This window comes from Solanum dulcamara, chromosome 4, assembly GCF_947179165.1.
Source record: "Solanum dulcamara chromosome 4, daSolDulc1.2, whole genome shotgun sequence".
In the NCBI taxonomy this organism is placed as follows: domain Eukaryota; kingdom Viridiplantae; phylum Streptophyta; class Magnoliopsida; order Solanales; family Solanaceae; genus Solanum; species Solanum dulcamara.
Genome location: NC_077240.1, coordinates 15,123,619 through 15,149,073, shown reverse-complemented (window position 1 = coordinate 15,149,073; position 25,455 = coordinate 15,123,619). Strand labels below are relative to the sequence as shown.

The following is a 25,455-nucleotide window of genomic DNA, read 5'->3' as shown; positions in this document are numbered from 1 at the left end:
TTAGCCTCTATTACAAAGTGAAGGTTGAATATATCTAACCTTATTACAATATTGTACAAAACAGTTAGGATTATGAGTAGCTCATCTACTAATGAAGCTGAATACTAGAACATGTTTTCCTTATATCTGAACCTGAAGTTTGTAATTCCATCATATTCAACTGTATTGTAGCTCTAACTTTGGATGGAAGAGAAAGAGATTCAGTGAAGATACTAGGACCTTTCTATGCATATACTAGGACCTTTCAATAGCTATCATATGGATTGATCTTTTTCTTTCATTGTGTCCTATATTTAGCAAAGTCTGCATTGATACCAAATATTTGTAGGTCTTTCGAGACACTTCCTTCCATGTAATTTTAGGCCTACCTCATCCGCTTTTACTACCTTCACTAACCATTGTTCCACACCTACAGATTGGTGCATCAGTAGGTCAACGCAAAATATGCTCAATTAACCATCTCAAGCGACCTCCTTAAATTTTATCCTCAATGTGTACTATTTGCACCTTCTAGCAAATGTGGTCATTTCTAATCTTCTCTAATTTGGTATGACCACATATTCATCTTAGCATCTGCATCTCTATAATACTCATCTTATGGATATACTTTAGCAATCCAATATTTACTACCATATAACATTCTCAGTCTAATTATCCTATGGAACTTACATTTCACTTTGGTAGACATCCTTCTATCACACAACACTCCGGTAGGACTTCTCTATTCTAACCATCTGGTTTTAATCCTAAGTAACATGCATCTTCATCTATCATTTCATTCTCTGGAAATAACGAGCCTAGATATCTAAATTGTTTGTAGTTTGGCACAACAATCCCATCTAGTCTCACCTCAACTTCTCTCTTCTCATGCTGACTAAACTTGCAATGCATGTCTTACTTCTATTGATCCTAAAACCTGTACTCTCTCAATTAAATTGAGTGCTTCTCCATAGTTCAAGCTTTAGATTGACACCCTTGCTAGTTTACCAATTAACACAATATCTTTAGCAAATAGCATACATCATGAAACCTCATCTTGTATTGTGTTGGTTAGCTCGTCCATAGCTAGCTAAGGTAAACAAGTAAGGACTCAATTTCGATTCCTAGTGTAAAAAACAGTTTACATAAGATTTCATGCATGTGGTATCTATTAAAGAGGTTTGTTTCTCCCAAGAGCATCCCACATGATCCGATTGAGTGCTAATTGGTTCATTGTTTAGTTAAGATCCCATTCCAGTAGTTGCCTTGAATCTCCTAAGAACGTGTAAAAAAATACTGATTGGACGTGCAAGCAACGCAGCCTATCTAGAAGAATTGTTGTTTCATCCCATGCATACACACATGAAATATGTATTCATGGTGAAACGAGCCTAATAATTTTTCAATTAGAAAATTCTGCTAATATAAGAGGGGTATATCTTCTTCTCTTGTTAGTCGCACATATTGTGGAACTAATAGAGCAAAAATGAGAAAGGATAGTGATGTTCATGTGGTAATGTTAATCCATTTTTCAGTCTCTCCATAGCCTTAGCTGAAGTAGAAGTTCATGTCTCATTCATATCTACTCCAAAAAACATCAAAAGACTTCCTAAAGTCCCTCCAAACATAACACACCTTGTAAAATTAGTGGAATTTCCAATGCCGGTTCTTCAAAACGAGACTCTTTTGTCCAAAGATGCTGAAGCTACTGTCGATGTTCCTGCTGAAAAAATCCAGTACTTGAAAGCAGCTTATGATCTCCTCCAAGTACCCGTCAAACACTTCATCGCTGATGAAAAACCTGACTGGATCATTAGCTAATTTCACGCCACATTGGATAGTCGATATTGCTGTAACTTTGAGATCCCCTTAATTTACTACAGCATTTTCGGTGCTGCTGCAAAACTTTTAGGGGAACCACCCGGAGTTTTAACCTCAGCAGTATTTCAGATGCTGGATTTCCCATCAACTTTGGCTTATCGAAAGTACGAATCATTAGAGCTTATGTCGACATGTTATGTAGATGATGCCTCGGGTGCATCATTTGCTCAACGTGGATCCGAAATACTTTGTGTGTGTAGAGCTATAGCTATACGTAGTTGCAAAGAATTCAAACTTTACTAAAATCGTCGACAAGCCTGTACGTCCAGTTGGATTATTATCAATATCATTGTCTCCATCAACAAATTTATTCAACAGAGATCCATCAGTGCAGAGCATTTTCAAATGGCTGGATCAACAGAAGCCCGGATCGATCATATTCGTTGGATTTGGAATCGAATGTAAACCGAGTAAAGAGCAAGTAGATGAAATAGCTCACGGGCTTGAGCTCTCCGGGGTACAATTCATATGGATACTCCAGAAGCCCAATTGGGGTACTTCTGATGAAATGGATGCTCTGCCGGAAGGATTCCGGAGAAAGGGATGGTGCACATTGGATGGGCACCACAGAAGGAGATTCTGGCACATTCTTCAATTGGGGTTACTCTGGTTCAAGGGGGTGGGGCTCCGTTACAGAGAGTTTGCAGTACGGTCATGTTGTTGTTGTTCTGGCATTTGTGTATGATCAAGGGTTTAATGCGAGATTTCTGATGGAAAAGGGATTGGGAATTGAAGTGGAGAGAAATGAAGAAGACGGATCGTTTACGAGAAATGAGATGGAGAAAGCATTGACGTATGCTATGGGTTCGAAGGAAGGTGAAGGGCTGAGAGTTCGACTGATAGAAGCTGCGGCCATTTTTGAAGATCAAAAGCTTCATGATTCGTATGTTGCTAGTTTTGTTGAGTATCTGAAGAATAATAGGGAAGAAATATCTACTGATTAATATCATTAGAGACAGCAATGCTCCATCTTGTTCCACTTAACTTCAATGTAGTTGAACTTCTTATTGTAATGAATAAATTGAAATTTTAAAGGAACTTAACGAGAGAATTAATTTGTTTCCTTCAAGTAAATTGATTAGGAAAGTTGTACAAGTTCTTACATGGTCTAAACAGATTTGATACTTGATTGAAGGAAAATATTTTATTTATAAGCTCAAAATCTCTTAGAATCTAATTTCAAGATTTTTATATTTCTTTATATTCTATATTTTTTGTGTAATGAAAATAACCTAGCAACATACCTATTTATAATAGTAAGAAATTAAATTAAACTAGAACTAGAAAACTTATTCCTATATAAATTAGGACAAATAAATCATAACTAGACATGAATTGAATAAATAAAAAATAACAAATCCTAAACAACTTATAATTCCTACTCCAACTTTGAATTGCTATTCCAATATTCTCCCGTAATTCAAAATTGTATGCTCTTGCCTTTTTCTTCTTGTCTTTGCTGTTGTATTGGAAAACACTATTCTTCAATTTTTAATTTCATTCTTGTCGTTGTTGTTGTTTTGGAGAACTTCTCTTCAATCTTCAATTTTTTTTCTGCCCGTCCCATAGGCATGGTCTATCCGATCCGTAGGATCAGTCTACCTGGCCCGAAGGCTCGGTCTACTCGGACTATATGTCCGGTCTATCCGACCCACATAATCGGTCTATTCGGCCCGAATGCACGATCTACCTGACCCGAAGGCTCGGTCTATCCGGCTTGAAAGGTCGGTCTACCCGAATTGTATGTTCGGTCTACCCGACCCGAAGGCTCAATATACCCGAACTGTATGTCCGGTCTACCCGGCCCGTAGGCTCGATCTACACAGCCCGAAGGCACGGTCTACTCGGTCCGAAGGCACGGTCTATCCGGCTCGAAGGCTTGGGCTACCCGGTCTGAAGGTTCAATCTAGTGTTAGAGCACTTTGTCTCCAACTCTCGTTGATGCCTTCCCATTAACTCCTTTTTATTTTTTACTTTCTCCAACTTATAATTAGAGAAAAGTTTTTTTCCTCTTGTACCATGTTTGCTTGTACTTCTTTAACTATGTAATGTTTTTGTAAGTCCTTCCTCCTAAGATGATATATTCATGCATATATCATTCGTCCGACGTTTGTCATCATGATCATTGACCTGAGGACGGTATATATGGGTCATAGCCAGCAGAAACTCTTTAATTCTCTATCAGGATCGTAAAAGCTCTGATATCAATTTGATGAAAAATAATTTATTTATAAACTCAAAATCTCTTCAATCTTACTTCAAGATCTCTATATTTCTTTATATTCTATATTTTCTATATTTTTCTCCAACTTTGAATTATTATTCCAACATTAATCAATTTATTATATTACTTTCACTTGTCAACTTGCATAGTATTCTCCATAAAACTTTTGTGGGGAGTTTGGTGTGTGTGCGGTGGGGGAACACGATTCTTGATCACAGTTAAATAACGGGCAGCTCAGTGTACAAAGTATCTTGCGTTTACACAAAATTCGGAGAAGAATCACATCTGAAGAGGTGATATAGACAACTTATCCTAATGCAAACATTAGTGGTTACTTGTGTTCGGTCTACTTTTTTATTTATCACACTCTTTTGATAGAAAATGTTCCTTTCTAATATTTCCACCGTTCTATAGATTTTCTTGCTCCCAAAAGCACCCGCATAATCTGATTCAGAATAGGTTTACCACTTCAAAATCCATTTTATTAGTTCAATAATAGTACTTGACTTGAATCTCCCAAACAAAAACTTGATTCAAAACTTAATTAGTGGTTGAATTTGCAAGCAAACTCTCATGTCCTAATCTTGCCAAATGATATAGCAAACAAGATCCTATGTAGGAGCTTGTACTTCTTAGTATTCCCACATGCTGGCACACCCATAAAAATGCATGATCCAACCTCGTACAACAAACTTTTAAGGAAAATTTTCTAATAAATGACCTATCTATCTACTTCTCTTTCTCATTCACACAAATAGTAGAACTAAGAATTACTTAGCAAATAAAGAACAAAAATGAGTAAGAGTGATAATGTTCATGTAGTAATGCTACCATGGTCTGCATTTGGTCACCTTATTCCATTTTTCAATCTCTCCTTAGCCTTAGCTGAATTAGGAGGAATTCATGTTTCATTCATTTCGACTCCGAAAAATATCCATAGACTTCCTAAAGTCCCTCCAAACTTAACACATCTTGTAAAACTAGTGGAATTTCCATTGCCAAGTCTTGATGACAAGACTCTTTTGCCTGAAGATGCTGAAGCTTCTGTTGATCTTCCTTTAGAAAAAATCCAGTACTTGAAAGCAGCTTATGATCTACTCCGAGAACCGATCAAAAAGTTCATTGCTGATCAAAAACCTGATTGGATTATTGTTGATTTCTTCCAAAATTGGATAGTTGAGATTGCTGAAACTTACGATATCCCTATGATTCACTTCAGTGTTTTCTCAGCTGCTTCAAGAGCTTTCTTGATTGCTGCTAGAGCTTCAGGACCAATGCCCGAAAGTCTCACGTCAACCGCTTCTGAGAAGCTGCATTTTCCATCAACATTGGCTTACCGGAGTTATGAAGCAGCAGAGCTTTTCTCTCTGTCTTTCCAAGAAGACGCCTCAGGGGAATCATACGCTCAACGTTCAGCCAAGGTATTGGGAGCATGTAGAGCTATAGCTATACGTAGTTGCAAAGAATTTGAAGGTGATTACTTGAATGCTATGCATAAACTCATCTCTAAGCCTATAATCCCAATTGGATTACTACCACCACCATCAGGGGGAGACCTCAACCTCAATTGCGATCAATCGTGGCAGAGGATTTTAAAATGGCTCAACCAACAGAATCCCCGGTCAGTTTTATTTGTGGGACTTGGGAGTGAGTGTAAACCGAATAAAGACCAAGTATATGAAATAGCTCATGGGATTGAACTGTCTAGGCTACCGTTTTTATGGATATTACAAAAGCCTAAATGGAGTATTACTACTAATTCAGATGATGTGGATCCTTTGCCAACAGGATTTGAATTGAGGACTGAAGAGAAAGGAATAGTGCACGTTGGATGGGCGCGTCAAAAGGAAATTCTAGCACATCCTTCAATTGGAGGGACACTAGTTCAAGGGGGCCTTGGTTCTATTGTAGAAACACTAGAGCATGGACATGTTCTTGTTGTTCTGCCATTTATGTATGATCAAGGGCTGAATGCAAGATTGTTAGTGGAAAAAGGATTAGGAATTGAAGTGGAGAGAAATGAAGAAAATGGATTGTTTACTAGAAAGGATATAGCCAAGGCATTGACGTCCGCCATGGTTTCTGAGGAAGGTAAAGAGCTGAGAGCAAGAGCAAGAGAAGCTGCTGCTGTTTTTGGAGATACACAACTTCAGAATTCTTACATTGCTAGCTTTATTGAGTATCTGAAAAGTAAGGGGAATAAAACTATGTTCTGTTGCCCGCAAGGGCATGGTTGAGTGGTGGATGGGAGATCTGGGATCGAATCCAACCTAGGTTACTAAGGCATAGGTTGTGGGTTTCCTGCGGTTCAAAAAAAAAAAAAAATTGCTCTGTCTGCATTTCCTTCTATTCTAAATGTACTGGAAATTTTAATTGGAATGAATAAATTAGATAGTTTTATGTTTCCTGATGGGGTGATAATTGCAGATATCAATATTGTATTATAATGTATTATTTCGATGAATATAATATTTAAATAAATTATATTATTTTTTCTATTTTATAATGTCAATAATCTTACAATATTATGAAGTAAAAATAGGATACAATATTGAGTATTATTAAAACAATTTAGAATAAATGGTCCGATAAGTAATTAGGGCAAAATGAGAAAAAATACAATAATGATGCTATTGTTGTAAAATGAGACTAAATTAACAATTTAATAATGAAAGAGAGAGTAAATAGGAGAACTGAAGAAGAAGCAAAGCAGAGTATTTTTTTTTCTTTACAATCGTCTATTGCCAATTCATGGCAATGTATATATAGGAGTTAATTTAGTGGGATGCCCACTTTTAGTGGGCCCCACTTTAATATAATATGTGGTGGGCATTCCACTTATATGTGGACACTCCACTTAACACTCCCCCTTGGATGTCCACGTGTAATGTGTTTACATAAAAACACTTTACAAGAAATAATATACTAAGTTATTCTGATGTTGTGTCTACATATCTGATAATACGCCTTGATTGCTGCCTCATTAAAAACCTTACCAGGAAAACCCAATGGGACAAAACCTTGGTGAAGGAAAAAAGAGTGCAGCGCGTATTTACTCCCCCTGATGAAAGCTTCATATGATATTTTGGAGACGGCGCATTCCAACCTTATGCCTTAGCTTCTCAAAAGTTGATGTTGGTAATGCCTTTGTGAATAAATCTGCAAGATTATCACTTCAACGAACTTGTTGTACATCAATTTCACCATTCTTCTGAAGATCATGTGTGAAGAATAATTTTGGTGAAATGTGTTTCGTTCTGTCTCATTTTATGAAGCCACCTTTCAATTGAGCTATACACGCGGCATTGTCTTCGAATATAATTGTGGGTATTTTAACATTATTTTCTAGACCACATCTTTCTTTGATGAACTGTATCATCGATCTCAACCACACACATTCTCTACTTGCTTCATGAATTGCTATTATTTCAGCATGATTTGAAGAAGTAGCAACAATGGACTGTTTTGTAGATCGCCATGATATAGCAGTTCCTCCGTGTGTAAATAGATAGCCTGTTTGAGATCGGGCTTTATGTGGGTCCGATAAATAACCTTCATCTGCATAACCAATAAGGTCTGCGCAACCTTTGTTAGTATAAAACAAACTCATATCAATCGTACCCTTCAGGTATCGCAAAATGTGTTTGATACCGTTCCAATGCCTTCGCGTTGGGGAAGAACTATACCTTGCTAGCAAATTAACAGAAAATATTATATCAGGCCTAGTTGCGTTAGCAAGATACATAAGTGCACCAATAGCACTGAGATATGGTACTTCAGGACCAAGAATTTCTTCATCCTCTTGTGGAGGTCGAAATTGATCTTTTTCTACTTCAAGTGATCGAACAACCATTGGAGTACTTAATGGATGTGCTTTGTCCATGTAAAATCTTTTTAAGATTTTCTCAGTGTAGGCAGATTGATGGACAAAAACTCCGTCTGCTAAATGTTCAATTTGTAGACCTAGACAAAGTTTTGTCTTTCCAAGGTCTTTCATTTCAAATTCTTTCTTTAGATATTCAATTGCCTTTTGGACCTCTTCAGGGGTTCCAATGAGATTTATGTCATCAACATAAACGGCGAGTATAACAAACTCTGATTCCGTTTTCTTAATAAAAACACATGGACAAATAACATCATTAATATAACCTTCATTTATTAAGTACTCACTTAGGCGATTATACCACATACGCCCTGATTGTTTCAGACCATATAATGATCTTTCGAGTTTTATTGAGTATACTTCCCGAGACTTTTTACATGCTTCAGGCAATTTTAATCCTTCTGGGATTTTCATGTAAATTTCATTATCAAGTGAACCATAAAGGTAAGCTGTAACCACATCCATTAGGTGTATTTCAAGATTTTTATGTACAGCTAAACTGATGAGATATCGAAATGTTATCCCATCCATAACTGGTGAATATGTTTCTTCATAGTTGACTCCGGGTCTTTGAGAGAATCCTTGTGCAACAAGGCGTGCCTTATATCTTACAATTTCATTTCTCTCATTTCGTTTTCTAACAAAAACCCATTTATAACCAACTGGTTTTACACCTTCAGGGGTTTGGACTACAGGTCCAAAAACCTCACGTTTAGCAAGTGAGTCTAATTCTGATTGAATTGCCTTTTGCCATTCTGGCCAATCACATCTACGTCGACAATCTTCGACGGATTTAGGTTCAAGACTTTCACTATCTTGCATGAGGTTAATTGCAATATTATACGCAAAAACATTATCCACCGTAATTTTTGATCGATCTAAATTTATCTCATCACCGGTAGAACTTATTGAAAGTTCTTCATTCACTTGAGTATCGGGTTCACTGATTTCTTCAGGAATATCAGGATTACTCAAACCTTGACCTTCTTCAGGAAGTTCCTGTGTAGTATCATCTTTATTATTTCTTACGCTTCTTTTTCTAGGATTTTTATCCTTTGAGCCCAACGGTCTACCACGCTTCTGGCGTGTTTGAGATTCAGAAGCTATGATACTTGTAGATGATCCTTTTGGGACATCAATTCGGATAGGTACATTCACTGCAGGGATATGTGACTTAGTTATCCGTTTCAAATCAGTAAATGCATCTGGCATTTGATTTGCTATTTTCTGTAAGTGGATGATCTTCTGGACCTCCTGCTCACATGTGCGGGTGCGTGGATCAAAATGTGATAGTGATGAAACTTTCCACGCAATTTCTTTTTCTTTTTCGGGTTCCTTTTTCTCTCCCCCTAATGGCGGGAAAATTGTTTCATCAAACCGACAATCTGCAAATCGAGCAGTGAATAAATCTCCAGTCAACGGTTCAAGGTATCGAATTATGGAGGGTGAGTCAAACCCAACATATATGCCCAACCTTCGTTGAGGGCCCATTTTTGTACGTTGTGGTGGTGCTACAGGCACGTATACCGCACAACCAAAAATTCTTAAATGGGCTATATTTGGTTCATGACCAAATACTAATTGTGACGGGGAGTATTTATTATAATGAGTCGGTCTGAGACGTACAAGTGCTGCTGCATGTAAGATAGCATGACCCCAAACAGTAATTGGCAATTTTGTTTTCATTAGTAGAGGTCTTGCTATTAATTGTAGGCACTTAATAAATGACTCTGCAAGGCCATTTTGAGTATGAACATGAGCAACAGGATGTTCAATTTTTATCCCAATTGATAAACAATAATCATTAAATGCTTGGGATGTAAATTCTCCAGCATTATCAAGGCGAATGGCCTTAATTGAATAATCTGGGAATTGCGCTCTCAATCTTATTATTTGTGCTAACAATTTCGCAAACGCCAGGTTGCGAGATGATAATAAGCACACATGAGACCATCTAGATGATGCATCTATTAGGACCATAAAATATCTAAACAATCCACTAGGTGGATGAATAGGTCCACATATATCTCCATGTATACGCTCTAAAAAGCCAGGAGATTCGATGCCAACCTTCAGGGTCGATGGTCTGGCAATTAATTTGCCTTGATAACAAGCAGCACATGAAAATTCATCATTTGTAAGAATCTTCTGGTTCTTTAACGGATGTCCAGTTGAATTTTCAAGAATTCGTCTCATCATTATTGATCCAGGATGACCTATTCGATCATGCCATAGCACAAATATATTTGGATCAGTAAACTTCTGGTTTACGATCATATTTGCTTCAATTGCACTAATTTTTGCATAATATAGGCCAGATGACAGAGTTGGTAATTTTTCCAAAATATATTTCTGGCCTGAGACACTCTTGGTTATACCAAGATATTCAATATTCATTTCATTTAGTGTCTCAACATGATATCCATTTCTGCGGATATCTTTAAAACTTAACAAGTTTCGTGAGGATTTAGAAGAAAATAGTGCATCTTCTATAACAATTTTTGTTCCCTTAGGCAGAATTATAGTAGCTCTTCCGGAGCCTTCTATCATTTTTGAATTACCAGAAATTATAGTAACATTAGCTTTTCTTCTAAGTAAATTGGAAAAATATTTCTCGTCTTTAAATATAGCATGGGTTGTTCCACTATCAATTACACAAATATCCTCGTGATTTATCATTGATCCAAACAAGATTTGACGCATTTCCATATTTTCTTCACAAAGAAATAAAGTAAATATTATAATTAATACATAATTTATTATACAAAATTTTATTTTATTACATGGATCTAGAAAAATACAAACATAATATTTAATAAATACAACAACAAAGATAATTTTTTAAATATTATCTGGCTTATCAACATTCATATTTACTTCTGGAAAATTAAAGAAATCAGCTACATCCAGATGCATGGGCTCAATATTGTCCTCAGAGATAAAATTTGTCTCTGGATTATTTTCTGCCCTCTTTAACGATGCCTGATATAGCTGAACCAAGCGTTTTGATGACCGGCAAATCCGCGACCAGTGCCCCACACCTCCACATCTATGACATATTGTTTCTAAATTATTCTTCGGTAAAGCTTCTGGCTTTTTACCCTGCCTTTTATATTGCTGGTTATTTCTCGGTGCCAGCCGAGCATCATGATTAAAATTTCTTCTTTGATTACGACCACGACCACGACTGGGGCCATGGCCTCTTTCTCGTTGGTTAGAATTTGCCTGATTCACTTCAGGGAGTGGCAAAGAACCAACTGGCCGACTATCATGATTTTTCATTAATAGTTCATTATGTCTTTCAGCAATAAGAAGGTGAGAAAGTAATTCAGAATATTTTTTAAAGCCTTTTTCGCGATATTGCTGCTGCAGGAGCATATTCGCGGGTGGAAATGTGGAGTACGTTTTTTCAAGTTTATCTTGTTCCGTGATTTCATCTCCGCATAAAGTTAACTGAGCTATAATTCTAAATAAAGCAGAATTATATTCAGTTATATTTTTAAAGTCCATCAGTCTCAGATTTAACCAGTCATAACGTGCTTGTGGAAGCATGACCAACTTCAGGTGGTCATACCTTTCTTTTAAATTTTTCCACAATTTCAAGGGATCTTTTAATGTAAGATATTGTAATTTAAGACCCTCGTCAAGATGGTGGCGGAGGAAAATCATAGCTTTTGCACGGTCTTGACTAGATGCCGTGTTATCATCTTTGATGGTGTCTGCCAGACCCATCGATTCAAGATGAATTTCGGCATCTAGTGCCCATGAAGAGTAATCTTTTCCAGAGATATCCAAAGCAACAAATTCAATTTTTGAAATATTTGCCATTTTATGAAAATAAATTTAAATAAACTTCTTACCACTTTTTGTTACCTTGAAAAATTAGTCGGAGCCTCGTGCTGATAACGTGTTGTAAAATGAGACTAAATTAACAATTTAATAATGAAAGAGAGAGTAAATAGGAGAACTGAAGAAGAAGCAAAGCAGAGTATTTTTTTTTCTTTACAATCGTCTATTGCCAATTCATGGCAATGTATATATAGGAGTTAATTTAGTGGGATGCCCACTTTTAGTGGGCCCCACTTTAATATAATATGTGGTGGGCATTCCACTTATATGTGGACACTCCACTTAACAGCTATCACAATAAATAGGTGATTACATAAAATAGAATCAAACCTAGTTATAACACTGTTGTTTGTCCCAAACAAAATTCTAGTTGTTTTAGTAAAGTGATGTTATATTGAATATACACAAGGTGGTTCAAGGATGAGTCTAGTAAAAAGTTTATTTTATGCTCCCAAATTTTGAAGCATAAAAAAAAAGAATTGTTAGTTTGAATTTTATCCGTTTTAATTTCATTTAAAATAATATTAAATATTGTAAAAAAAGGTATAAATTTATATAAAAAGTAAAAAAAGAAAACAGTTTACTTTTTATCATGAATATTTTAGAATTTTGAATTAAATAATATAAATATTCAAATTAATAAATTAAATTTTCACAACATCCAAAGTAATATATAACAAATAAATGGCTAACACCTTGTTAACTAGAAGAGCCTTATTAACCAGAAGAGAAGAGTTTATCCTTACTTTTAAATAATAATATTACTATGGGAAGTTAAGAAAATACATATTTAAAGAATAATACACTTAAAACAAAACAAGTAATATGTAAGAATAAAAAAAGAACCTCTAAATTATTATTATTTTTATATAATGAGAAGGGATAGATGTGGGACAGGTTCTAACAGATATTTTAAAATTTTAATGCAAGACGGATTCTAATACATAAAATGCACTTTCACATATTTTTTTTTTGCTTTTTGAAGTTTTTTTTATAAAGACTATGTTAGAGTTTTTATTGTAATTTTCTTATCATATTTGAATGAAAGAGGAGGATTTCTGAACTATCTTGAGAAAACTCAATCTTTTTACGTTTTTTTAATTTTATATTTTCAACCAATTTAGAATTAGTTAATAGTTATCAGTAGTTAAATTATATTTTCTAGAACCAAAATCAAAATGATATATCGATAAATTTTAAATATTTTACATAGTTAACCAATTAAGTCGTGTGATTTTATTTTTAAGTTAATTTTTATAAATTAGAATTCAATTTCACGTTGTTAGTTAGTGCAGGCTTTCTGCAAATTGAATTCAACCCGCCTGGCCCCGCCCTTTACCGTTCACTAGAGATCCATAGCAGATATTGAGGAAAAAATTAAAAATTTTGATTTGTTACAAAAAATAAATTTGACCAAATGGGGCAAGATTGGTGCAAAGAAAACCTTCCTTTTGAAGGAGTTTGAATAAAGTCAACTACTTTAGTTTTTATCATGTATTCATATTAGAAAATCTTGTAAATTTGATAATTATGAATATGATATGAAGTTTAGAATTTATGAACTTCAAATTATGACTGTATTTCTGATTTATTCATTTATAACATGTTGACCTCAGTAATTCTAATCTAAATTTTATTTGTTTTCAGTGAACAAAATTAAAAGTCCTAATAACGACTCCCATTATAAAATGATTATGTTTTGCGAAAAGAAATTTTTTGAAGTAGGCTAATATATAGCTGGAAATCGGAATTAAGTAAAGAGCTATGCAGGATAAGTGGATATTTATTAATTGTATTCCTAAAATGTTTTCAAGTATTGATTACCCATTTAAACTTGTTGAATTCATACTTACCATTTATAGGAAAAAAGATACTATACAAAATAAAAAAGTGAAAAAATTAAAATTCCAAATAAACCCAGCAAGGGATGGTAGGAGAAATATCTTCCACTTGATCCTTTTTCAGTATTGAAGCAGACTTATTTAGTGCGATTTACATTTTCTATGTAATTTATGAGTTAGTGTATAAAAATGAATTTACCTAATGCACATTCGAAGAATAGTGATAGACACTGATAGCAGATTTTCATGAGAATCTATTTTTAATGTCTACTTATTAATATTAAGTTAGTGATAAAATCTTTTATATTAAACAAGAAGTTTTAGGGATATAAGGTTTAATAATACCATTATATTTTTTTAATCCTTCTATATCAATTAGTTTACCTTATTTTGCAAGATTATTAATTTATTTTCTTGATAATAAGAAAACAAATTTTGTTTTTATCCACACAACTAGAATCCATATCATTAAACAAAAAAAAGTAGTTTACTTGTATCAAGCTTCTATAAGTGTTGAGAAAAAAGGTGTTTTAGACTCAATCAAACTAAAACACCATCAAATATATACTCCTATTTTCTCCAAAATTCACCTCCATCCTCTTTTCTAATTTCTCCAACTAGAAATTGTCACTTTTCTCTTTCATTCCCACGAACAATTTTTTTTTTGGGTCTTTGATTTTGTAACATCACAAAATTAAAGGTCCAAAATGAAAAACAGACAACAAGATCATGTGGTCACTTTTATTTTGGCAGAAACCAATAATGTGAGGAACAATTTTAGAAGAATTCTTCTAAGAATTATGATTACGTTCATCTTCTTCTTTTGTCTATTATATGTTTTATACTCCCTAATTTGTTTAAACCCTTCATTCAAGTCCACACATAGACCTTTAAATACTTTTATTAGATTTAACCAACAAAATCAGTCAAATACAATCCAAAAAAACCCTAATATAAAACCTCCAGAAAAAACTCAGCTTCACCATATTGTTTTTGGCATTGGATCGTCACGTGCCACGTGGAAATATCGAAAAGAGTACGTTAAAGTATGGTGGAATCCAAATAAAATGCGAGGATTTGTATGGTTAGATAAGCCTATAATGTCGAAAAATCAAAGCAATATGAGTAGTACAAGTAATTATGCTAATGTTATAAGTACTACTTCTTCTCTTCCACAAATCATGATTTCAAGTGACACGTCACGATTCAAGTATACGAACAAAAAAGGCAATCGGTCGGGGATTCGTATATCTCGAATCCTATCGGAAACAATAAGGACGGATTCAAAAAATGTGAGGTGGTTCGTGATGGGGGATGATGATACATTTTTTGTGCCCGAAAATTTGGTTAGGGTTTTGAGGAAATATGATCATAACCAATTTTATTACATAGGGAGTGTATCGGAAACACATTGGCAAAATCATGAGTTTTCTTATAATATGGCTTATGGAGGTGGAGGTTTTGCTATAAGTTATCCATTGGCAAAGGCAATTGAGAAAATACAAGATAAATGTATACAAAGATATCCATATTTGTATGGTTCAGATGATAGAATGGAAGCTTGTATGGCTGAACTTGGAGTTCCTCTCACTAAAGAAGTTGGATTTCACCAGGTTTGTTCTTTAATTTTTGTTAGCATTATTGTTCAGAATGTTTTGTCATAAATTTTTAGAGTATTTTGCCATAACTCTTTTATTCTTTAAATCGCCTATCTCCACTATAGGAGTAAGATCGATATATATTCTGCCTTTTTTAAATTACATTTTGTGGGACTATACTAAATTTGTTGTTGTTGTTGGCCCAATTTTTTATAATTTTTTTTCCATAATGAGATTTTTGGTATATGTGTCGTCATGCTTCTTAGGTAATAGTACCATGACCTTTTGTTTAACTTAGTCAATAGAATCATAGATACTACTATAATATAGGGCCCTAATAAAATGGACAAGATATTGAATTCCTAAAATAACAAATAAATTTAAGGATTTAAGTCATACAACACTAATGTGGCATTGATGTAAAGATTTTTTACTTTATTAATATGGTTTTTACCTACTATAGTAGGTTAATTATTATTTTTATTAGGTTATTAATTAATCCTTTTAACAGAAATTACCTCTAATTATTTAATAATTGGATAAAGGACACAAAAAAAAAAACTTAGAACAAAAAAAATAATCCAGCAATTTAGGTGGGTGACCCCTTGAAGGAGGGGGCTAGGGCCCTTATGATAACCAATCCTCAAATATTAAACCACTTCCAGCTATTTAGGTGGGTGACCTACAATTTATCTACTTTTGAAGGATATGTCTCTACTCATATCTCAAATTATTGTACTTAGTTTTAATAAATCACAATACAAATTAAATGCTATATTTGGAAAAATGGTAGCTCAACTAAACATTTTTCCATCAACTTATTTTATGCCATATTTATATAACTTTCTCATCAACCAGCTTATATAAGCCAAAATATAGAGTAACCACTAAAAAACAAAGATATTAGTCACAAGAGAAATATAAAAAACAAAAAGGTCAGCATCAATTAACCAATTAGTAGAGACATGATTAGGGGGAGAATTAAATTATAAAATCTTATATTTCCTTGTTTGATCTCTAGGTATCAATATGACTTTGATTTGATTTGATTTGCAGAGGTGTGATCAATGTCATTGAGCTTCGGTACTTTAAAATAGTAGTCAAGCTTAATAAATTTATAGTTTTGTTTGCCTAAAAATTAATGTGTTCTTTTGCACATGAGTGTCTAAATGAAATTTACTAACAATATTATTTACTGTTTATAATGTAGTTAAGCTTTTTATTTGACAATTTAACGATATAATGGTGTTTATCTGAAACAGTTTGATCTATATGGTAATGTAATGGGCCTCCTCTCAGCCCATCCAGTTGCCCCATTGATTTCTCTTCATCATCTTGATAAAATCCAGCCCATCTTCCCCAACGTAAGCCGAGTTAAAGCATTGAAACGGCTCAACAAGCCCATTAATTTGGACGCAGCTGGGCTCATGCAACAATCCATATGTTATGATGGGCCCAGGAAATGGACCATTTCTGTCTCATGGGGCTATTCGGTCCAGATAAATAGAGGCATCTTACCGGCCCGTGAAATAGAAAAGCCCATTACAACTTTCAATGATTGGTATGAAACTGGTGATGAGAATTCCTTCACATTCAATACAAGGCCTTATCATGGAAATGGTTGCAAAAGGCCATTTTTCTACTTGTTGTCTGATGCATACACGACTAATCACACAACGACAAGTGTATACACATACGATGGGGCACCTGGACGGAGGTGCAAGTGGCATACGGCTGATCCATCCAGGATACGACACGTGGAAGTGTACAAGAAGCCTGATCCAAATTTATGGGACAAGGTAATTACTGTGATCTTGTTGATTAATTATTGTTGGACTCTCCAAAAATATTGTTGCACACGTGTAGGATCCTGCAAAAGTGCATTACTTTTGAAGCGTGTGCAGGACTTTTGCAGGATTTGACACACATATCGACAATATTTCTGGAGAGCCTGAGCCAGATAGATTGTTACTATATCGTTACTATGGTATGTGCTGATACATTTGTTTTTGTGGATGTTTTCAAGCAGTCTCCAAGAAGAAATTGTTGCAGAATTTTGCCAACAAGCAAGAATGACACTCTTTTAGTAGATGTAGGTGAATGCAGAGATGGTGAAACCATCTAATTGTAGTGACACAAACTAAAGAGGATTTTTTTTCACTCTCTTCCTAGTGCTATTCATGTCATTAGTTGTAGTCCCCCCACCCCCTCATTGAGTCTTTTTTTTGGTCTGATATGGAAAGGAGTCAGATTATACATATTGCCATGTACAACAACAAACTAAAAATGCATCAGGTGAGCTTTAATCTTGATATACATTGAAAGAGGGAAATACATGAAAGAATGCAAGATCTTACTTCATATAAACTTATAGTGAGTGAAAACATCACTGTACTACGTCTTGGAAAATAAAAAGAATGACGAGATTCGGAGTATAAGAGAGAACACATCTACTTCTCTCTATTTTCCTCATGAAACCAGTACAATCTCATGTATGAATCTGTCGAACAGGCCTAAATATCATAAATACACAACAGAAAGCTATTCATATTTGTTTCATATAATACTTACCAACACTCTGTATTCAATATGTACCTAAAGAGTTCATTCAACATGTGTAACCAACTGTAATATCTTCTTTAGAGAAACACCCCACACACGATTACGAAGGGAGACTTCTCAGTTGCTACACTTTGAATAAGAGTATTGACCTTAATGCGCTAGTGTCTTTTCTTCTCATCCTTCATTCTTTTTCGACACCATTCACATAAAAAAAAACCTTCTTCCCCTTTAAATCCAGTGTATTGATAAGGTCTATATTCTTGTTCATGTTGCTTTTGAGCAATAAGAGGTTTGTAGTTCACAGGGATCATTAGCGATATTACTTCATCCACTGGCTTTTTTCCCCCTACTAGGCCTTATTATTTGCTTCAGAAGAGCCATCTTTGGGACATTCCAATGCTCTATATGCCTGCATACTTTTCCAGATTTCTCATTGAAATAGTATTCTGTATAACCAGTTGCTGCAATTAAATATAATGTAGAGTTAAGGGCAATGCCAAGAATCGAAAAAGTCAGTAGATGTAGAAGCAGTGCCTTCAGAAACCTGAAAGAATGGGCTTCCATGGAAATGACAGTATGCAACTGAAACGCCAATGACCAATTGCCTTGTCCTGTATTTACAAATATTTACAAACATGCGCACTTGGTAAACATCAAAAATAAGCAAGAAATCTATCTCGATCAGAAATAAGTTCGAATCAATTGTGAGCAAACCTCAAAGTCCTCCCACTTCATGAGTTTCATATTTGATGTTTCAACAAGGTAACCAAAATTAGTACAGTTCCTTTTAAACCGACTAAGCCCTTTGAAAGAACCTGCTGGATCCGCAAATTCACACTTCTCTTCATATGCATTAAGGGTCAGGTTTCCTGAAGCACAAGATAGAAAAAGACTTTAAGCTAATTGGATTTGCAAGTATTAATACTTAATCATTGATCTTAGAAACAGCAAACTAGAGAACTCTGTTTAACTCATACTTAAAACATCTGAATTTAGTCGGGCCCAACCAGATAGGAAACCGAAGATGTTAGTTAAAATTGTCTTCAAAAGTGTGTACCTGTAACAAAGTAGGATCTTTGGAAGTCATCTTTAATGGTATCAACGACAAGGGCACGATCAACAAGTCCAGACCCATCAGCAGCAAGTTCCAAATTCCCCTCTGAAGGAGCTTCAGTACTCGTCGGAGAACGGAAAAAAGATGCAGCAATCCCGAGGAATTCAGAACCATACCAAGCCATTTTGAGCAGCAAATTTTCAGACTCGGAATCTTGGCTACTAGTGCTAGTACTAGTATTGTTTGATGAGTTACTTGTCGAGTTTTCAACGTTGCATAGGGACAACTTAACTATTTTCTGACTACCATTTGTCCGGAAAATGGAACGCCGGTCACCGGACTGGAGATTGGGAATTCTGATGGAAGCAAAAGAAATAAAAGTTGCCATAGCAAAGACAGAGTCGTTAATTGGAGTATTTGTCTTTAACGGTTTGCCTTATAAAATATCTATGTTCTCCATAAATAAATACTGGCCACAAAAAAAGGAAAAATTACAAGGAGGCCAAAAAATGAATGGACATGCAAAGGAGACTTTGTGCTTCTTTTTCCATAGGTGGAATATTTGTTATATTTACAGTGCAAAATAAAAAAAGGAATTACACATAATTAATAATCAAAATAAATCAATTACATATAAAGGGACCTTTACTCATACGTGTATTCTTTTTCAAAATTAAATTTTATACAAAATAGTACGAAAATTCGTGTAACAAATATGGACGGTCAGCAATTAACTGTGCTAGAAATTGTTATAATTAAAACTTAAAGAGTAATGCGGACAATGAAATATACCACCTTGCCTCCAAAATTAAGTCCAGAAACCAACTAATAAAGTGTTTCCAAAACCACGCCTTTTTAACAAGTTTGTTTCTAAAAAGAAAAAGACTAAGATTAGCAAATCAATCCAATAACACCAGGTAGTATAGAAAACTTCCTAGGAAGGAATCCTAAGAATTCTCCATCAGACTGAACAAATATGGAGCCCCTGCTGCCAATCTCTTCAATTTCAATTGAGTGTGCCCTGCAACGACAAACAAAAACTGTTGAAGAATCTCATAAACATAGACTAAGCTAAGTACATTATAAATGGTTCATTTCGAGTGTCTCACATGTAATGAATCATGCACAAATAAAAAATTCCCAAGAAATATATATATACTCCTTGGCTTTTATGCTTTGACAAAGAACCCTTTATATTAGGTGCTTCACAAGAAAACATAGATGAAAAGAACAAAGAGCAGCCCAGTCACAGATGAGAGTTGTGATACAAGTACAAATACACAGAGACCCCTTAAAGTGGATCTTCGGTGTTCTTATCGATATTGTAGTATATTGACCTGGGAAACCCCAAACACTAGAGGTATTATTCAGAAAACAAAGATCCTAAATGCATTACTTTCTGAATAGCTGAAACAAAAATCAATAGGTATGTCCAAACTGACTTCTTTTGGAGATGCAACATGCACCGTTGCACTAAAGTAGTTTCAACAATGGGCAACTTGGAATTCACAATATAAATTTGAACAAGAGATGAGAAATGATTTTTTCTTTCTGAAGCAGCGGTGGTATACCTTCTTGAAGATACATTTTTCACTGATAAGTGTGTCCCGTTGTACAGCTTATGTAGTTTGAGAATGAAATCATACCACTTGAAGTCCTGCAGAATGACCACCTGCACATAAAAGTAATTAGACATAGTGAGTCATATCTAAGCAGTTCTTGGAAAACAGTGATGTTGAAAATAATGACCAAGAACAGGGAAAGAGAAATCATGAAACCTCATAATCCCCGCTTGAGGGGTTGGCATTTGGTGTAATCTTCATTCCGCCACCAAAATATTTTGCATTCCCAATGCAAAGAGCAGTTACTTGGGAACATACTTCCCACTCACCCTCATCAACCTAGATCATCATCATGTTTCTCTACTGATAAGTAAAAACAAACAAAGAATAAAGACTGACTAATCTATGCTGACCATGCACAGCAAAATGAATCGTCCCCCTTATTATCCTTAGAATAGTTGAGACACACCCAACCCCAGTAGGTAAACCAAACTGACCTTGATCCTTAGATCTTGGTTATGGTGCCGAAAGAAAGCTTGCAAAGCACCAATAACATAACACAAGTTTCCAAATTTCTTGTACCTTGATGCATAGTAACCTGCTTTTGCACTTCTGCAAAACATTAAGTGAATTACGAGGTTCAGTCAGTATATGCGTTTAAAGATCAGAAGCTAGAACTGAATCAGCACACAAGAATAAGACTACTCACTAAGAATGAATCAACGCGATGAAGCTTTCTTTGCTAGAATCATTAAGAATTGCTAGAATCAGATGCATTTCCCATAATTTGCTATATGCTAGAATCAGTTCTCCGTTTTCATTCAATTCCTAATTCTGGTGAAGACTCAATGCGTTGAAGGGTAAAATACAAAGGAACGGAATGGAGTAGATGGAGAGAAAGGAGAGGACACGACTAGCCTGTCTAGTCTCTTCATTCAATGCCTAATTTTGGTGAAGACTCAATGCCTTGAAGGGGTAAATACAAGGGAAATAGAATAGAGTAGATTTTAGATGATGTAAGGACACGACCAGCCTGTCTAATCTTCCTAGAATTAACACTCACTCGCACCTTAACAAGAATCACAATTTTATCGGAGTTCAGGAGCAATGAAATCAGCAGTAATACAGGAACAACTAATCCCAATTATAGAGGAGTGGGAATGGAACATGATAGCAGATTCCCATCACCAAATGTCAAACATAACCGTAACTTAGGAATTTCCAGAAACTGTCCTTACAGATGAAGATCAGCAACATTGATGAAATAATGGGACTCTCCAACTTCTCCAGCAATGCATCCAACATCAATTTTCGATTTCAGCCCTACAAAACACCTAAATCAGAATTTCTTCAGCAAAAGGAAGGAGAAAGATGACGGATAGAAATACTAAAGCCATTATTATAGAGTAGGATATCTCCTTTATTGCTATTTTTTTTTTTGTCAAAAAGGGTCTCGAATCAGACTTTCTGCCAACAAAGAGATGGAGTCCTTGTGTCAAGTACCTTTAGCAATGCGTTCTATGGCGTCATGAGGATCATTTTTCCTGATGAAAAGCAATACCATCTATAAATACTGATACCATGCAAGGAATGGCAAAAATTAAGCTACAAAAACAGCAGAAGTTGCAGTTACCAGCCAAGCGTCCTGGCAAAGTCAGATCCAGTACCTAAGGGGATTATCTGTAAAGAAAGGACATCATTAGGTATATTCACGGGGCAATTGATACCAAGCAGTTTGTAATGCAATAAGCACACAAAATGAACTTCACAATATCTCAGGATAATGTTCAATTTGATTAAACAATGCCAATCGGCCAATGATGACTCACGCCAAGAGCAGTAGAATGGCTGGAGTTCATATCATGATTACAAACAGGTTTTCCACCGCAGAAGAAGCCATTAACAACCTGAAAAACATGAGTTTTAATCAATTGAGCCAAAACTTAATAGTGAGTATGGACATTATGAGCCAAGCGGCAACAGAAAAGAAAATATGAATCCTATTTGAGCTATAATATCTGCAGGCTGCCATAGAAGTTGCAGCAAAGAAAAGCCAGCATTTAGTACAATTTCAAGGGAAAAGTACTAACGGAATTTTATGATTACGCCAAAATGATGATATACTACCAACCAACCACAATGGTGGATGAGTCTACCTTTAGACAGAAATACTTACATGAGCACTATTTCTTTTTTGAGAAGGACATGACCACTATTTCACTTGCTCTTTATTTGTTAGCTTAGCATATTTTAACTTGGTAGCAGCTCTGGGCTACTAGAAGAAAAGTGAGTTATTAATTTTTCCTTTTATCAGTGCCAGGATACTATCTGTGTGTCATAAGAACGGATGCACCTTAGTACAAAAGACAACTGAAAACCGAAGCCCTACAGAGGCTCAGAGGCAAATAAGGAAAAAGAAATATAGAAATTTAACTTATACACCAAACACAAGCCCCCACTAACTCCCTTCTGTTTCCTTTCTGTGCTTTACACATGTGCTTGTGCAGATGTTTGAAAACAGAAAGAAGAGAGTTTAGATTTCAAGAAGGAAACAGGACGAACCTCATGAAGAGTTCCATCACCACCGACTGCTATTACAGCATCGGCTCCTTCACGTATAGCCTGACAGTACAATTGACTGATTGAGATAAAAGTGTCTGCATTCCACCTGATACTAGCTTAAATCAGAGATGTTTAGGTGTTTACCTCTCTTGTTATGTCAATGGCATGAGAAGGACCTGAAGTTAAAGATTCGCATATCTGGTCAAAATAGAGAGAACTTTTTCACCTAAACAATCATTGACAAAGAACTACAGTAACATCTACATGGGCATTAAGACATTTTTTACCATTTAAGGTACAGCACGTAGATGTATTCCATGTAAGAGGGATATATTATCCTACCAGTTGAATTTTTTACAGAAATCAACTTATATGATACTCCTACCATATTTAATTAGCATGGAAGAATAAGTAAAGCCTGATAAACGTTTGGGTTTTTATTATTTACGGGGAAAACATGCAGTCTTATGCTGATACTGAAAGCAGACACCATTTTGGGACATAGCCAAAAGGATAATGCCATAATATATTTTAGGGTGGAAGGCAACAGCTTGCACCCTCTAGCTAATTTCCCTTTCTGATCTTAACAACTTAAGAGAAAAGATAGGTAGCATTATTTATGAAACTTGACTAGAAAATCCCACACATTAAAAAACATCCATTTTGTTGAAAATATGGTCCTCTATAATGGAGAAGTGTCAAAATAGCTCTTACGACAGACTATCAGGAATATAACTTCAGGCTACATCTACACTTATCAAAAAAGAAGAAATCAACAGCATTTATTATGACTATGGGCAAACTCTGATCCTTACCGGACCACAAAAGGAAATTTTAATTCAAGCAAAGTATAAGAGGGTAGTTAAAGAAGATGTTGCAGAATATCATGGCACAAAATATTCCGACACCTATAGATGTTGCGAATTTGAGGATTTTTTTGGATACTCGTGCATGCAAATGTGAGATGTTACCAATATGTGCTTCCACCATTATATTCATTTTTAAAGCCTTGATATTCAGGTAAAAAATACATTGATCAAATCCATAAATTTCTAGAAGTACTAGAATCAAAATTTAACTCAACACATACAATCTAGTTCATGAGAAGTCTAATAACCCTGGTATGTGAGATTTTTTGTAGGTGTTGTGAGTATTGATCACTACTGTAACTGCATACTGAAGTTGACTTCATATGAACATTCTCAATTCGTCTATTAAATGGAAGGCATCTCTCAGTGTCATAACAATGAAATTCCACCATCACCTTCAAAAAGGGGTAGACAATAAGGAAAACCTATGCCTACAAAGTTGTAACTTCAGAAAAATCTGATTTAACACAGTGGACAAAACATCAAATTCATAAGGAAAAAGCAATACATACATAAAACCAATAAGATAAGCACTAGAAAATTTCTACCAAAAGTTAGAAACTTTAATATGGAAAAGTAAAGAAAAACATAAGTTGGGAAAACTCACATTACAGTCATTACCCAGGCGAGACCTGAGGTAAGGAAGTAGCTTCTTCCATTGCTGACCCGTTGTTCCATTTGCTCCTGCTCCAATAAAACCAAGAAAAAAGACCAATCAACAACACCTCAATTCCCAAAGCTTGCTGCATAATTCCTTTATACAAATCCAGTTCTATTCAAGCTCATTAAACATGTCAATCAACACCTTAAATTCCAAATTATAAGAATCCTCAGCTTATTTCATTCCAATAAATAAAATAAAGACGCATTTATGAAGAAAAGGATTTGGGGTTCAATGCGAATTGTGTGGTAGGTAGGACACACGTTTCAAATTAAAAACCTGTACTGGTGAACTATTTAAATGGAGAAGGGAAGAAGGGCAGACTCATTATTTCTCCCTTATCCAAAACCAAAAAAAAAAAGAATCTTGGAACGAAACAAAACCTCGGGGATTAACGACGAAGATGAGGTCACGGCGGCGAAGGGAAGCGCCGCCGCCGCGGAGAACAGTGCAGTCGGACGAGGTGAGATCTGATGCCATGGGAGTTTCTGCTCTGATTAAAGAAGGATTTCTGGCCATTGCAACTACTACTAGACCTTGATATATAATCATTCTTGAAGTAATAAATTTATATGTACACACTGATTACGGCAGGAAAAAGGCACACCTTTCTATGTGGGAATTTTGATGAGGATTAAAGCAATAGAGAGTGATTAGAAGGTGATCAAAGAATTGAAAAATGAAATTGGGGTGCAGTTAATTACTACTGTCTACGCTACTATTGGACCTCTGTTTTTTCTTTTTGAATCCTAATCCAATGTGCTGTGTGTTGCGTCCTTTTGTTAGCAGATCTTGTTTTGTTTTTCTCCCATTTTGGGACAAATGAAAGATCAATTTCACAAGAAAAATAATGTTTCAATTATCGAAAAGGTTGTCCAATGGGATCTCTTTTGGAATCATTGACATTTTTTATTTATGTTTCAATTATTG

The 25,455-nt window shown here is 35.2% G+C and overlaps 4 protein-coding genes and 1 pseudogene across 4 annotated transcripts; 3 read left to right on the top strand and 2 right to left on the bottom strand.

Moving 5' to 3' along the window:
- The first annotated feature begins 1,638 nt into the window (after positions 1–1,638).
- LOC129884032 (putative UDP-rhamnose:rhamnosyltransferase 1) lies at positions 1,639–2,884 on the top strand (annotated as a pseudogene).
- Positions 2,885–4,878: 1,994 nt separating this feature from the next.
- Positions 4,879–6,329, top strand: LOC129884031 (putative UDP-rhamnose:rhamnosyltransferase 1). The gene has a single exon (XM_055958410.1). It carries the CDS (start codon positions 4,879–4,881, stop codon positions 6,319–6,321), a length of 1,443 nt encoding a protein of 480 aa, XP_055814385.1. The 3' UTR covers positions 6,322–6,329.
- Positions 6,330–14,230: 7,901 nt separating this feature from the next.
- Positions 14,231–17,422, top strand: LOC129886532 (uncharacterized). Its single transcript, XM_055961245.1, has 3 exons — positions 14,231–15,270; positions 16,518–17,054; positions 17,285–17,422. The coding sequence occupies exons 1-3, from the start codon at positions 14,365–14,367 to the stop codon at positions 17,378–17,380; spliced, it is 1,539 nt and encodes a 512-aa protein (XP_055817220.1). The 5' UTR covers positions 14,231–14,364; the 3' UTR covers positions 17,381–17,422.
- A 129-nt stretch (positions 17,423–17,551) lies between these two features.
- On the bottom strand, positions 17,552–19,392 carry LOC129886534 (uncharacterized). Its single transcript, XM_055961247.1, has 4 exons — positions 18,875–19,392; positions 18,532–18,686; positions 18,362–18,428; positions 17,552–18,278 (listed from the first exon to the last, which is right to left on the bottom strand). Exons 1-4 carry the CDS (start codon positions 19,257–19,259, stop codon positions 18,142–18,144), a joined length of 744 nt encoding a protein of 247 aa, XP_055817222.1. The 5' UTR covers positions 19,260–19,392; the 3' UTR covers positions 17,552–18,141.
- Positions 19,393–19,594: 202 nt separating this feature from the next.
- Positions 19,595–25,455, bottom strand: LOC129886533 (sphingoid long-chain bases kinase 2, mitochondrial). The gene is made up of 12 exons (XM_055961246.1): positions 24,909–25,455; positions 24,472–24,548; positions 23,140–23,193; positions 22,996–23,055; positions 22,263–22,340; positions 22,067–22,113; positions 21,937–21,977; positions 21,672–21,756; positions 20,931–21,045; positions 20,650–20,772; positions 20,443–20,543; positions 19,595–19,892 (listed from the first exon to the last, which is right to left on the bottom strand). The coding sequence occupies exons 1-12, from the start codon at positions 25,075–25,077 to the stop codon at positions 19,763–19,765; spliced, it is 1,080 nt and encodes a 359-aa protein (XP_055817221.1). The 5' UTR covers positions 25,078–25,455; the 3' UTR covers positions 19,595–19,762.